At 41.9% G+C, this 12,214-nt stretch overlaps 1 protein-coding gene across 7 annotated transcripts in view; it reads right to left on the reverse strand.

Moving 5' to 3' along the window:
• The window catches only part of CTNND2 (catenin delta 2), a 658,470-nt gene that overhangs the window by 100,068 nt on the left and 546,188 nt on the right, over window positions 1-12,214 (reverse strand). For all 7 annotated transcript variants that reach the window (XM_069808867.1, XM_069808868.1, XM_069808866.1 and 4 more), the window contains one exon: window positions 2,896-3,013. In XM_069808867.1, the coding sequence (XP_069664968.1) occupies window positions 2,896-3,013 (118 nt within the window). The remainder of the gene's footprint in view (window positions 1-2,895; window positions 3,014-12,214) is intronic.

Raw genomic sequence — 12,214 nt, forward strand, 5'->3', positions numbered from 1 at the left:
CTAAGAGGCTGTGCTGTGCCTTCTGTAGAAGATGCTGGCAGGAATCCAGACAGGGAGTGAGAGACCCCGTGGAGGAAAATTCACTGATAATTCAACATAATTTCTGCAAGCCTAAAAGAAGGTCAGTTTAGGCTTACTTGAAGTCTACTCATTTAGTTGGTTCAATTGGTTTGACTATTCCTAATATGAAGGATATGAGCTTAATTTTCTCGAGGCAGGGAAAGCATGGTTAAAAAAGCCAGTCTGTACCTACCTGTATTTATTTCAACTGTTCCTAATGCTCCACAGGGATAAAAAGCGATAGTCACTACATCCCAGCTCTGTTGCTCCATTAACCCAGAATGGAATGACTGAGGCTTTCGGCTCTGTCTTACTCTGCCATGTTCACTAGCAAGGCAAACGCACGGGGCTTCATTTACTTTCATATACTGTAGGAGCTTATGCCAGGTATGCATTTAGCACGTAGGTTTTGCAATGACTTTAAGTTCCAGAGAAGATATTGAACTCAGACTCATCTATGCAGGAGTATTTATTTATTAACATAGATGAAATCTCATGTTACACTTGTAACTAATTTGAAATCTCCAGCCAAATATATAAACACATATAGAAATATACATATGTGTGTGTGTAGAAAATGTGCACCTTTCATACTTGAAAGCTTTGCAGACCTCATAGTGAGCATACATTTTTTAAAAAGTTTGCTGCCTCTTTTACTTTTCTTTAACATTTCCATATGTGAATTTTATTCACTCTTGCTAATATTTACTTCTGCACAGCCACAGCGTGCTGAAGTTGAAGCTTTGCATTTGTTGATTAGGGTTCTAAATTTTAATTCCCCTTTTTACAAATAATAGTTTTTGCACTTAAAATTCACATTATGTCAAAACCAAATAAAGCTGAATCCACTGTGAGGACAATGTTACCTCAAACTAAAAACTGACAAGCAAACTTCCAAGGCTCAAATGCAACGGACACCTTCTTCAGTATGGTGAACTTCTACAAGCCAAGAGAGCTGGTTCTAGCCATGCGGCTGGACAGACTTCGCTCCTTCTTCACCTGTAGCTTTGAACTTTCAAGGGTCCTTGTATTCCTCATTCCTTTTTCAGTTTCATCATCAGGGGACTAAATACGAGTTCAATAGTCTTTCTACTTTAATAGATCAAATTAAAACTATGAACAGTAACTTTGTCAGGTAAATATGTCTAAGTCACTCACTTTCAACGCTTTAACTTGAATTAGCATAGCTTTTTCTTATTACACATTTATAAGAAACACTGCCGCTAAGATGCTCATAAGCTGCCAAGATTTATGCACTCTTAGCTTTAACAACTCCACATGCGCTTGCAAGTCCCCCATCCTCCACCAGAGCCTGCGAGAGCAGGGACCTGTTTTTCAGTGTTTCAGTTTTTAGTCCCTAACAGTACTACAAAATTATCTAATAGGGCAATTGTTGCTTTCCAGATGCCATGATGTTTGTAACTTCATTTTAAAGTTCTATTTTTTGTTATAATAGTGTTATTTTTGAAACTAGATTAAAAAGCGATTTAGAGTCAGTTATTTAAATATTTATTTAATTATAATTACATCCTAGTTTAGGATAAAGATACAAGGTAAGAGGCTACACTGTGGTGTTTTGTATTGATCTGCACAACTGCTTTACGTCATACAGTTAGAAACCTGTTAGACAGGAGGTTAAAACTACTAAGGTGGGGAAAATACTTTTTCTCCCATTTCTTCCTCCGTATATGACTTTGCCTGCAGTTTTTCCAAGTCATACCAGCTACAAATGAGCGTACACACAGAACAGTCTATATCAACAAGATGGGGCAAACCAGGGAGCTTACTGTGCTCCTCATTTAGCCCTTCTAACAGTAAAACAATCTTGAAATCAGTTGGGTCACCTACAAAGAAATTGCTGAAAAAGCAGAAGCTGAGCTGTGAGATAAGGCATAAACTGACTTCCTCCCTCCTTCTCCTCCTCCTCCTCCAACGAAGCCCCTCTAACTTCTCCGTTCTGTCAGGCAAACCGAACCGGGGAGCTTTGGAACAGTCCCCGGTCCAGCTCAGCCCACGGACAACTGTCTGTGAAGGATCGTGTGGAAATACAAACCCAGCAGGCTTTGAAACTTTGCTGTGTAAAAGGCTGCGCTCCTGCCATTTGTAGGGGTTTGCAAATGGACCAAGGTTGCCCTAGAGCAGCAACAGTAATTAATTTAGCACCAGATACAAGATATTTGAAACTAGCCTTTTTCTCCTTCTCTGGAATACTTTAATGTATTGAAAATCTTCAATTTGTAAATGTTAGAAGTCTTTTTAATTAGGCCAGGCCTTTCACCTTTGGAGAAGCACGTTGATATCCGGGTACTCTCAGAGAAGTAAAGTTGACATAAAAATGCATCTTAAACCAGTTGTTATTGAAAGCATTCATTGATTCTCTTCAAAGTAGAAATAATATTGGTTGTACTGCAAAACTGCCTATTAATTGCCCCCCCCCCCTTTTTTTTTTTGTTTGTTTACCTTGTAAGCCTAGCTTACTGTTATTAGATCTGTCTCATACTAGGTACTGAAAATCAATTTTAAGGCAATCTTGGCAGAGCAACATAAGGAAATTTACGTGGAACATGAGGTATTTGCTCTTCTTAAACTAGTATTGTATTTTCTCCTTTAATAATCCAAGTGAGAGGATGACCGTGCACACTACCCAGGTAGACACAAACCCAATACCTGGCACACAAAAATACACAGCTCAATAGAAGGAGAAGATGGACTGAGTTACGCTTTGCTAAGGCACCCCTCACAATGGATTTAAAAAAAACAACCCTGTCACTTCATATTCCTGACGTACCCTGTGTACCTGGATTTCTTGCTCCTGAAAAGACAAAGGTGACAAACCTTACTATCAATTTCACTGCTCCCCAGAGCAGACTGGATCACGTACAGCAAAGCGTCCGTCAGGCCGTCGCACTCCCTCATCCTCCGGCGGGCCTCCTCGCCAGCGGAGCTGACATTCCTGCAAGGCAACAGCAAGGGTCACCACTCCCCCCGAAACCGCCTCCCGACTAACGCGCGGGTAAAACGCTCCTTTTATCTTCCCCTTTCGTCGGTTCAGAGCTGTGAATAATGAAGACAGCTGCGAACGAGCTCGGGAGATGGAGCGCGGAGAGGCACAAATGGGAGTCGTCACGTCCTCCACAAGAAGGGGCCGAGCGGCCGAGCAGCAGGCGCCCGCCTCGGCTGGGGGGCTCAGGGCCTGCTCAATTTTGGAGAAGGGCTGATCAGTTTTCTTCCCTGGTTTTTTTGTTTTTTTTTTTTTAAATAGGTTTTCCAGTAGCGAGCTGTTTTGAAAAGGTGCATTTGTACATATCAATCAGGCTTTAAAAAGTCTAGAGGTTTTGCCAAAGAAACCTCCTGGGATCTGAAGAGCCCAGTAGTCAGGGCTCTTAACCTGAGAGAAAAATATTATCAAAGCATAACATAAAACACCTGGTGTTGCTTGCTTCTCATTTTAAATGAGTGTTTCCTTTTCTTTCTCATTTTGAGAGAACATTAATGCCTCAATCTTCTCTTTATGTAGTTATTCACAAGTTGTTTTACATTGCAAAATTTAAACCCTCGGTTTATTATAATAATTGTGTTCCTCAGACAGGGCCAGAGGGCCTTCTGAACACATTTATAAAAACAGAATTAAAACAAAATTTACTGCATAACATAATGTGTCATAAAGTTCATAATATTGATATTTAAAGAAACAAATAGGTATCAATGAGCATATATAAACAGAATCTATGCTTGCTAACATCAAGTCTCCCTGAGAAAAACCGCATTCAAATTTGCACAGTGGTTTTGATTTGGAAATGGGTGAATTAGCCATCTCAGGAACGGGGTAGAACTTTTTTCTCCTTCGGTAGGGGAAGACAACCCTCTGCTGCGGTGGTTCACCTGCAGCTCCCCTCTCCCCTCTGCTGAAGTTGATACAAAGGAAGAACAGAAACGAGCACACCAGCCCCACGTACTTAACGCCAAGGAGGGCATCGGCCCTTTGATTTGGGAAGAAGGCAAGGCCCTTTCTTCCTCTTACGCCATTTTCAATTGCCTTTGCATTAAAGATGGAAAAAGGACGAGAATCCTGGGAGGGGGGAATGAATTTTAGATGGAGGCAGGTGAGAGGACTTAAGGATAGGTTTCCTTTCAATTCTTTCTTTGCTCTACCTACTTCATCCTGTTCTGCCTCCCTATCACCTAAAAAAAAGATATTTCTGTTCCCCTAAAGCACCAAAGAGTTTTCCTAATCAAATAATCTTATAACTGGACAATCCCCCAGCCCCTCCAGTGCAGGTTCCTAATTGATTCTGCTCCCTAAACACACATGATTTTCCACCTATACTTGCATCCCCACACAGCCCTCATTAGTTCTGCTCTCCCACACACCAGTTGCCCCAATTAACTCAATACTGTTCCCTTCACCTCTGCAGACAGCTCGACAAAATCCATACAGCCCAGGAGCACTAGAATGAATTCCTTTGTCTTCCTAGCACACAAATTCATGCTTTCCATTCTCCTTGAGACTCCCCAGTTCACCCCACGTTACACATCAGAAATGTGCCCTTCAGAATGGCTTGCAAGTTTTGTGTTGTCTTGTTCTTCTGGTCCCTGACCTCTGTACCTCTTCCCCTCTCTCTGCTGCAAGAGCAACAAAAGACAGGTTTTCCTCCAGCTCATGGGGAAACCCTCTTCTGTCATCCAGGAACTGGGTCTGGAGAGCATCAACTGGAAAAAGTCTTCCACTGGCTCTCCCTTTGAAGTGATGGAAACCTTTTGACTTCCCTTTGGGTGACAAAAATCAGAAGGGAAAATTATAGAGCATGGATTTCTCCAAACAGTGCCCATGCCCTATATTTGCAGGGCTGGGGACTCTGCCTCAAGTGTAGTCTGAGTAGACTGTCCCCTTATTAAAGGCAACAGCTCCACCTGAAATTCCAGAAGGGCAGCACATGTGGGAAAAGCAGAATCATGGATCTGAAAAGTGCATTGCGGGGTGGGCAGTGAGGAAAAAGGGGATTAGTGGACTTCTTTTATCTGAAATTCTACTCTCCCACCCTCCAGAAAGATGAAGATAAAGATAGAGAAAGAGTTCTCAGCACACACCTTTCCTTGCACCACTATCAAGAAAAAAAAAAAAAGCTGAAATACTACTGAATCCTTTCAAACAGAACTAGATGTAACAGTCTGTACTAACATCATGTGTCCAACTTCTTCATTTTCTGCAGTTACATATACTGAGTGCAAGCTTTCAAAATATATAGACTTAGTGGTAGAAACAGAGATACATTCTCCATGATCTTTTCACTGAGGTGATTTCTCCTTCTCTCTAGCATGGCCAAACACATGTCACCTTGACTCTCCAGAGCCTGCACAGACTGGCAGCCTCTCAGCTCCTCTCCGAGTTCACCAGAAACTCCTCACCGAGACAGCAACGCAGACAACCTTATAGTCCCTGAGCTGTGAGCTGTCTGCCTCATTCGTTTCTAGCCAAACAAAGAATACGAGACCTCTCTACCAAGTAGCACAGACACATCAGGCGCTCATCTTGCACAGTCAACGCGTTTCTTTGCCCTGCGTGGAGGAGCTGTCGAGTTTGGTTCCTCTGTTTGTCATCCTTCCCCATTAGGCTCCAGTTGCTTCTGTAATCAGGAGGTGGATATACCGAATTCCCATGACTGCTTTTCCTCTTCTTTTAAAAGTCTCTGTCTAGTTTCTGCACTGACTCATAGCTACTACAGCCCTCCACAGATTTGGCTTATTTATTTACTCAGGAAACAGCTTAAAAACCAAGGCAAATCCAAACCTTGCATCAACTTTTTGGCAGAAATAATAGCTATTCTCATTTCAGCTCTATTGAAGGAATTGTTAATTGAGATCTTTCACAGAAGGTCTCTAATACCACCATGTTCAGGCTATGTCATTCTGAGAAAGAGAAGCAAGTTCCAGATTATGTGAGCTGTCCAAGAAAACACTCTGCCATCTTAATTTTCTTATTTCTCATTGTTAACTAGAACATGCTGTAGCTGTTAGTGTGACAGGGAGTAAAACATGGTACGTCATTTGTGAATTTACAGGTCACAGTGCAAACCTTAAACTGGAGCATTAGTAGCATCTACTGTCGGTAAAATGTCCCACTAAGTAAGCACGTATTTCTCCAGTGTCGGTCTGAAACCTTGTTTTCTGGATTTTTTAAAGAGATGTGGAGATACAATTCACAGGTTTTCAGGAAAAAAAAAATTTGTCTATCGTAAAGGCAGCCCAGCAAAATCTTGACTGCCTGGTAAATTTTGATTCTTTGTGGAAACTCTACTCACAGGGCGTATGTGAGTTGTGGGCTGACATTTTGAATCTAACAGGACAAGGAGTCCTTTAGACCTCCATAAACCAGTAAAATTAATTTCAAATGGAATCCAGTCACACAGGAATACCAAGAATACAGAGTGCTGAAGAGTAACTCTCAGTTTGGTCAGAAGGTCCCACTCAGACCTCCAAAACCCAGCTAACGTAAACAGCTTCTTCTCAGGAGAGGAACACCAAGAACAGATAGTCAGAACAAGAGCTCAGACCCATGGCTCATCAAACTGCTGTTTTCTGCACAAATGGCAGACCGATTTTGCTAATAATCTAGGAATGGAAAGAGAACTACAATAATCCAGCTTCAGTTTTACGGGTAGATGTGTCACAGCTATCATGTCATCACCTGATAACTACCAGCGTCCATGATCCTCCTAACATACCTAAGGGGTGTCAATCCAGTGCTCTAGGGATACGACGTGGTATAAAGGAATGCGACACATACCCGATCCCTGTCAACCCTGGCACTTACCTCAGTTATTCAATTTAATTGGTGGGATTTGAAGTAGGGGAAGGTGGGAGGCGCCAAGGAATTTCTTTGTCCTTTAGTGTCATTTTCCATACGCGCATACAAACTGTGGGAGGTTACGAGCAATATCCTTACGACTCCAGGATAACTGAGTTCACCTGCCTTATCCAGGGGAGGGACACAGAATTCTACGGAAAGATCATCCAGAAAGCCAGTGTGCTGAGAGACATGCCCTCTGGATACGGAAATATTTAGCAAGCTGTTGACATTACTCCCAGTGGCAGCTCTAGAAATCTGAAAGACAGAATTAAACTATCTACAGAAACAACCGCCCTCCTTAAGCATGCTCAGGTCACATCAAGTAGTTTGACTCCCAGCTGTTTCTATGAGCATTCAGGCTCTTTGCTGCAAGGGTCTAATATAGTAACACAGGCAGCAAAAAGAAGCAACCAGCACCATGCACATATCCAGCAAGTGTGCTCACAGTCATCAGCAGTCCCTTGACAGCTATACAATTTTAAGGGCTTTATATAAAGGAGTAGACCTTGAGTCACATTGGCTTATCTGCAAGCATTCAGTGCAGCCTTTGGACATAGAGTAAATAGATTAGCTGTAGTAGTTACGGTTACTACTCTAACTTTTAGACAAATTCAAACTTTTTTATCATTATTTGTACACTAGGACTTTTTAAAATCATCCTTTACTGCTGAAAACTAAACTAGCTGATAAGAGTAGCTATTTCTCAGACAATATACAAATTTAAACAAGGCAGTGAGACAAAAAGTAAGAAAACACAAGATGGTTCATCCTCATTATTAAGAGTTTCTTAGTGTTAGGCTTTTAGTTACTACAAAATCAGCTTATTGTTTGGAAGTAATAATAAATTAAAATCGATTTTTCAGTCACTGCCACAGATCTTCTTTGCAATTTTCCCTGACTTGAATGACAGTTCAATGCAGTATTAGCAAGATTAGCAAGATTTCTTCTTGCTAAATGTTCTCAGTACCAGTTATAGCCTTCTTTATCTATAAGTTGGTCTTCAAAGGAGTAATAATTTATCAGTCCTGCATGTAGATTAACACAGGTTTGGGGGCAAATTCTCTCTTATTAATTAGAATAGCTCAACTGTAATTAAAGAAGGATGACCACTTTATATCAAGAAGGAATTTGGCCCCAGATCTTTCTCTCTTAGGTATTCATTTCACTTTAAGAGCACACTTTGCATCTAGACAAACACCTGACAGTCCAAGGTGGATACAGTCTTGGTTATTAACCTTTCTATCAAATGCTGTGACAATGTGATTTAGCTTTGATTATTCAGCCATACCTTTCATTTTCAAAACATGAGAGCAATTAGCCTACCAAGTCAAGCACTCAACAGGTAGCTTTTACTGCTGTGCTTCTGCATGTCCAATCCTTAGGCTAAATGCACTGTTTTTAACGACCACTCTGTGTGATCTGTGAAGCAATTGACTTCTAACATAGTTTTGGGCTATTTTGCTGTGTTTTGAAGAGATACATGGTGGAAAAGAACATGAACTGCTACAAATATCTTAAAAGAAATTGTCTCCCTAAAACCAAACCAACAAAATTTTATGGCCTAAAATATTTTTGGGAAGGGTTCATGGTCCAATCAACCATAGCCTCATCTGAAAGAAACAAAAAAATATTTCCACCTCCCCCTCTCCCCTTTCGCTTTGTGGTTTCACTTGAAGCGCAACTTCGATTTAAATACGGCGTGCGGAATTACGTGCAGCGTATTCGGGAAATGTTTGAAATTATGGTATGAAAAAATCCCACCTGCAGCACATTTCTGATCTGATATTTCCCTTCTCTCAAAACCACTGCACTCAATAATGCTCAGCTGCTGAAGCCCATGCGGCGTTTAGCGCAGTGCCCGCGGGAGGTGGCCGTTGGTGTTCGTGCTGAGGTGCTGCGCCGCGTGCTGTGCCTGGGACGAGGATGCTGGGCGCGCGCTGAGGGACGCGGTGGGAACGGTTTGCAGGCGCCCGCGTGCGGATGGTCCTCACCGCTTAGGGCTGTGACATTGCCCAACGGAGCTCCCTGTGTGTTGGGCTCCTGTTGCACGCGAGCGTGGGGTGGGGTGGGGTGGGGTGGGGTGTGGCGGGGTGTGGTGCAGGGTGTGGTGTGTCATGTGGTGTGTGTGGTAAGAATTTAGTAAGCCAGAACCCAGCAGGTTGAAAGAGTGACAGATAACGGGATCTGGAGAATATAATAAAAATTCATGAAGTCATTATGGTCACGGAGAAGGTAGATAGAAATTGACTTTTAATTTCAGTTGAAAACTGGGTGTCACCAGATGGAACCAGACAAGGAAGGCTTAAACCAAAAAAGGGACGGTAGTTGAGTGAAGTTGAGCTGTAGACTTTGTGCCCAAAAGAAGCTGTGGCTGACAAAAGTGTATATGGGCTCAAAGGGAGGCAAGTTCACAGAAGAGAAATTTATGAAGAATTAAATCCAAAAAAATCATGTCTGTTTCAGGAAGACTGGGAGCCAGCAAGAAGTTGGTAGAGCAAAGGGGATAAGCGAACCTGAAAAGGCACCAGCCTCACAAATCAGAATCTTGGCTTTAACCCTGAAAACTGCTTTGGGTCTCTTCTTTTGATCTTATGTACAAATGAAACACTGAGGTGTCACTCAGTTTCCCAGCGAGAACGGGCAATCTGACTAGCTGTCCGACAGCTGGAGAAGAAAGACGAGATTTCAGCATTTCAGCAATGGCTTCTGAATCAGTACTCAGAGCTGATGGTCTGAGAGACACACGCTTCCTAACTTGTGTTAAATGATATTATTTTGTACAGCAATAAACACAGCTGGGTGTGGAAGAAGAAAGGATGTGGACAGTCCGGAGGGGTTTCTGGTCCCCCGCTGCTCGTACTGGGAGAAATGGAGGTACAGCTGGAAGGCAGAGGAGAGCAGCCGGTGAAGACACAGAAGGTAGCTCTGAAGGAGCTACAAGAGCTGGCTCTCACCACCTTCTCCTCGAGTGCCTCTCCTCATGGCTGACCAACTCAGGACAGGCGCTGGTCCAGCCGTGTTGCTCCTTGCACCTGAATTAATGTTCCAGTGTCAGCTCAGGCGCTCCTGCCCTACAGAACCGCTTGCCAGAGGACGCTGCGGCTTTGAACGTTTGCGTGGACCCAAGAGCAACAGGACAAATCCGTGGAGGAGGATGCCACCGAGGCTGTTAAATGCAGGCGTCACCCCCCCTCCATTGCCAGCACCCACAGAAACACCTACGTGGCTGGTGGGAGCCTGCCCTGAAGAAGTATTACCGGCCTAATTTCTTCTTCCCTCGTTATCTACTCTGGTCACTGTGAAAACTCAAAAAATATTGTGTCAGATGCTTCAGTATTGTAAAGTAGTCTCTCCTGATTTTTCATTTTCCTGCTCAGCTTGTTATCTTATTCAGAACAAAACCATTGATCAGACATAAACGGCCTTCAATTAACCTCATTCTACCTATTATTTATCAGATTATTTTCTTCAAATGCTTACAAATTGGTCTGTTTTGATGTTCTTAATTGCCTTCCTCTACATTAACTGCTCAAGCAATTTCTAAAGTATTAAAATTCAGGTTATTTGTTCATAATTTCTATGTCTATTTTTCTCCTCCACTAAAAGATGAAGACTGTATTTGTCTTGTGTAGTCCTGTGAGAAAGTCTCTGTCTTGCATGAGCTGCACTAGCAAAAATACTTCCACACGAAGAAAAATATTCCTCTTCTTATTTTTTGCAGGCCATATTCTCAGGAAAAGCTTGGCATTACAACTGCATCCGTAACAACAATCGAAAAGAAGCAGGCAAAATGCTTTAGAGTTCAGAATAAGCATCAAAGAAATGTACTATCTGTAAAACACAGTAATTTACTAAGTCTTTGAAAATATTATTCTGACTGTATTTATCAGCATGTTTTACGCTGCTGAGATCGCGTTATAAAATCCTTTGAATGTTACTTCTCTAATATAATTTTGCTTTTGTAAAGAAAAATCACTCTCCTTCAGCCAAAATTTTAACACATACAACAGCTGGGGAAAAGGATTTTCTTTCATACCTGAAACCTGTGAAAAGGAAGTTAGTCAACTTCACATACTGTGTGAAATTTCTTGCCATTCTCTGAGGTATTTGACCTTGATTTAGCTTAAGAACAACTAGTGTTAACAAATGGAAACAAAACCCTCTTGGTTTTGACAGTTCTTTCCCCTTGACTTATTCCCAGCATAGCTCGTGTGCTTTGGATACACGTTAGCCCCTTTTCTATACACTGCGAAATATTTTGAATGCCTGAGTTGATTATGATAAAAGTGCAACTTCAGAATCCAACATGGGGCCAAAATGCATGCCTGACCTGCTTCCAGGTTTTACCTGAAATTGTTTAGTGCTAGCAGGCACGTCCTAGCTACTGAAGATATATTTGTCTCCAGAGTAGTAGGAAAGGACCAGACCATCACATAAAATTAACAGTTAAAAACAAGCACGATGCTTTTCCAAGTGGAGCAGTTTGCTTATTTAATAAAACTCCCAAATCGAAAAATCTGTGAAAAAGTTTCACAAGTATAGTTTTTGGAATCAGAAAAAAACAGCAGAAAAGAGACTTTGGGTTATGGTTTCTGAAGTTTATTTGTTAACTATCTTGCTTTCTTAAAGGACTAGTTCGTGCATCCTTTCTTCCTTCTGTCGAGAAATTATGAACCCAGGAAGTCCTGAGAGTTTATACTCTCTGGAGTCATCCTCTGCTCCATTTTAATAAGGCACTCAGACTCAGATCTCCCCCGTGCTCAGAAGAAGGCTTCACTGAAAGGATATGGCTGTGCTACCCCACAGAAGCAAAAAGGAAAGTGATTTGAAGCCTAATATCTGCATTTCGACTTTCTCAGTCATTTGACTGTCTTGGATTCTGGTAAGTCTCAATTGTTGTCCATGCATTCTCTTAATTGTCCATTATACAAGCAAAAAGTATTTTCATTAGTAAAGTATAGGTCCCTATCTTGCTGATGTTATGACCTGGGTCTCCTTTTTTTGGTTCGTACGTTCAAATGAAACACCAAGGCGTCAGTCAGCCTCCCAGAGAAAGCAGGCAGTTTAAATATCCGATGAATAGCCTGTTATGTGGAAGAAAGTCCATACGCCAAACAGACCCATTGGCCATATATTTGAAGGACCTTCTGAAGTTTTAGACACACAAATTCAGCTGAGGGCAACCAAGCTTGTACCGTAAAAAGCCCTGTGCCACAACTGTCAAATTCCTTCTACAAGAGGACGCAAAAAGGACGAATCTGTGATTCAGGTATAAACCCAGTAATTTTACAGTCAACTGGGCAGGCA

Source organism: Haliaeetus albicilla, chromosome 21 (genome assembly GCF_947461875.1).
Source record: "Haliaeetus albicilla chromosome 21, bHalAlb1.1, whole genome shotgun sequence".
Lineage (NCBI taxonomy): Eukaryota > Metazoa > Chordata > Aves > Accipitriformes > Accipitridae > Haliaeetus > Haliaeetus albicilla.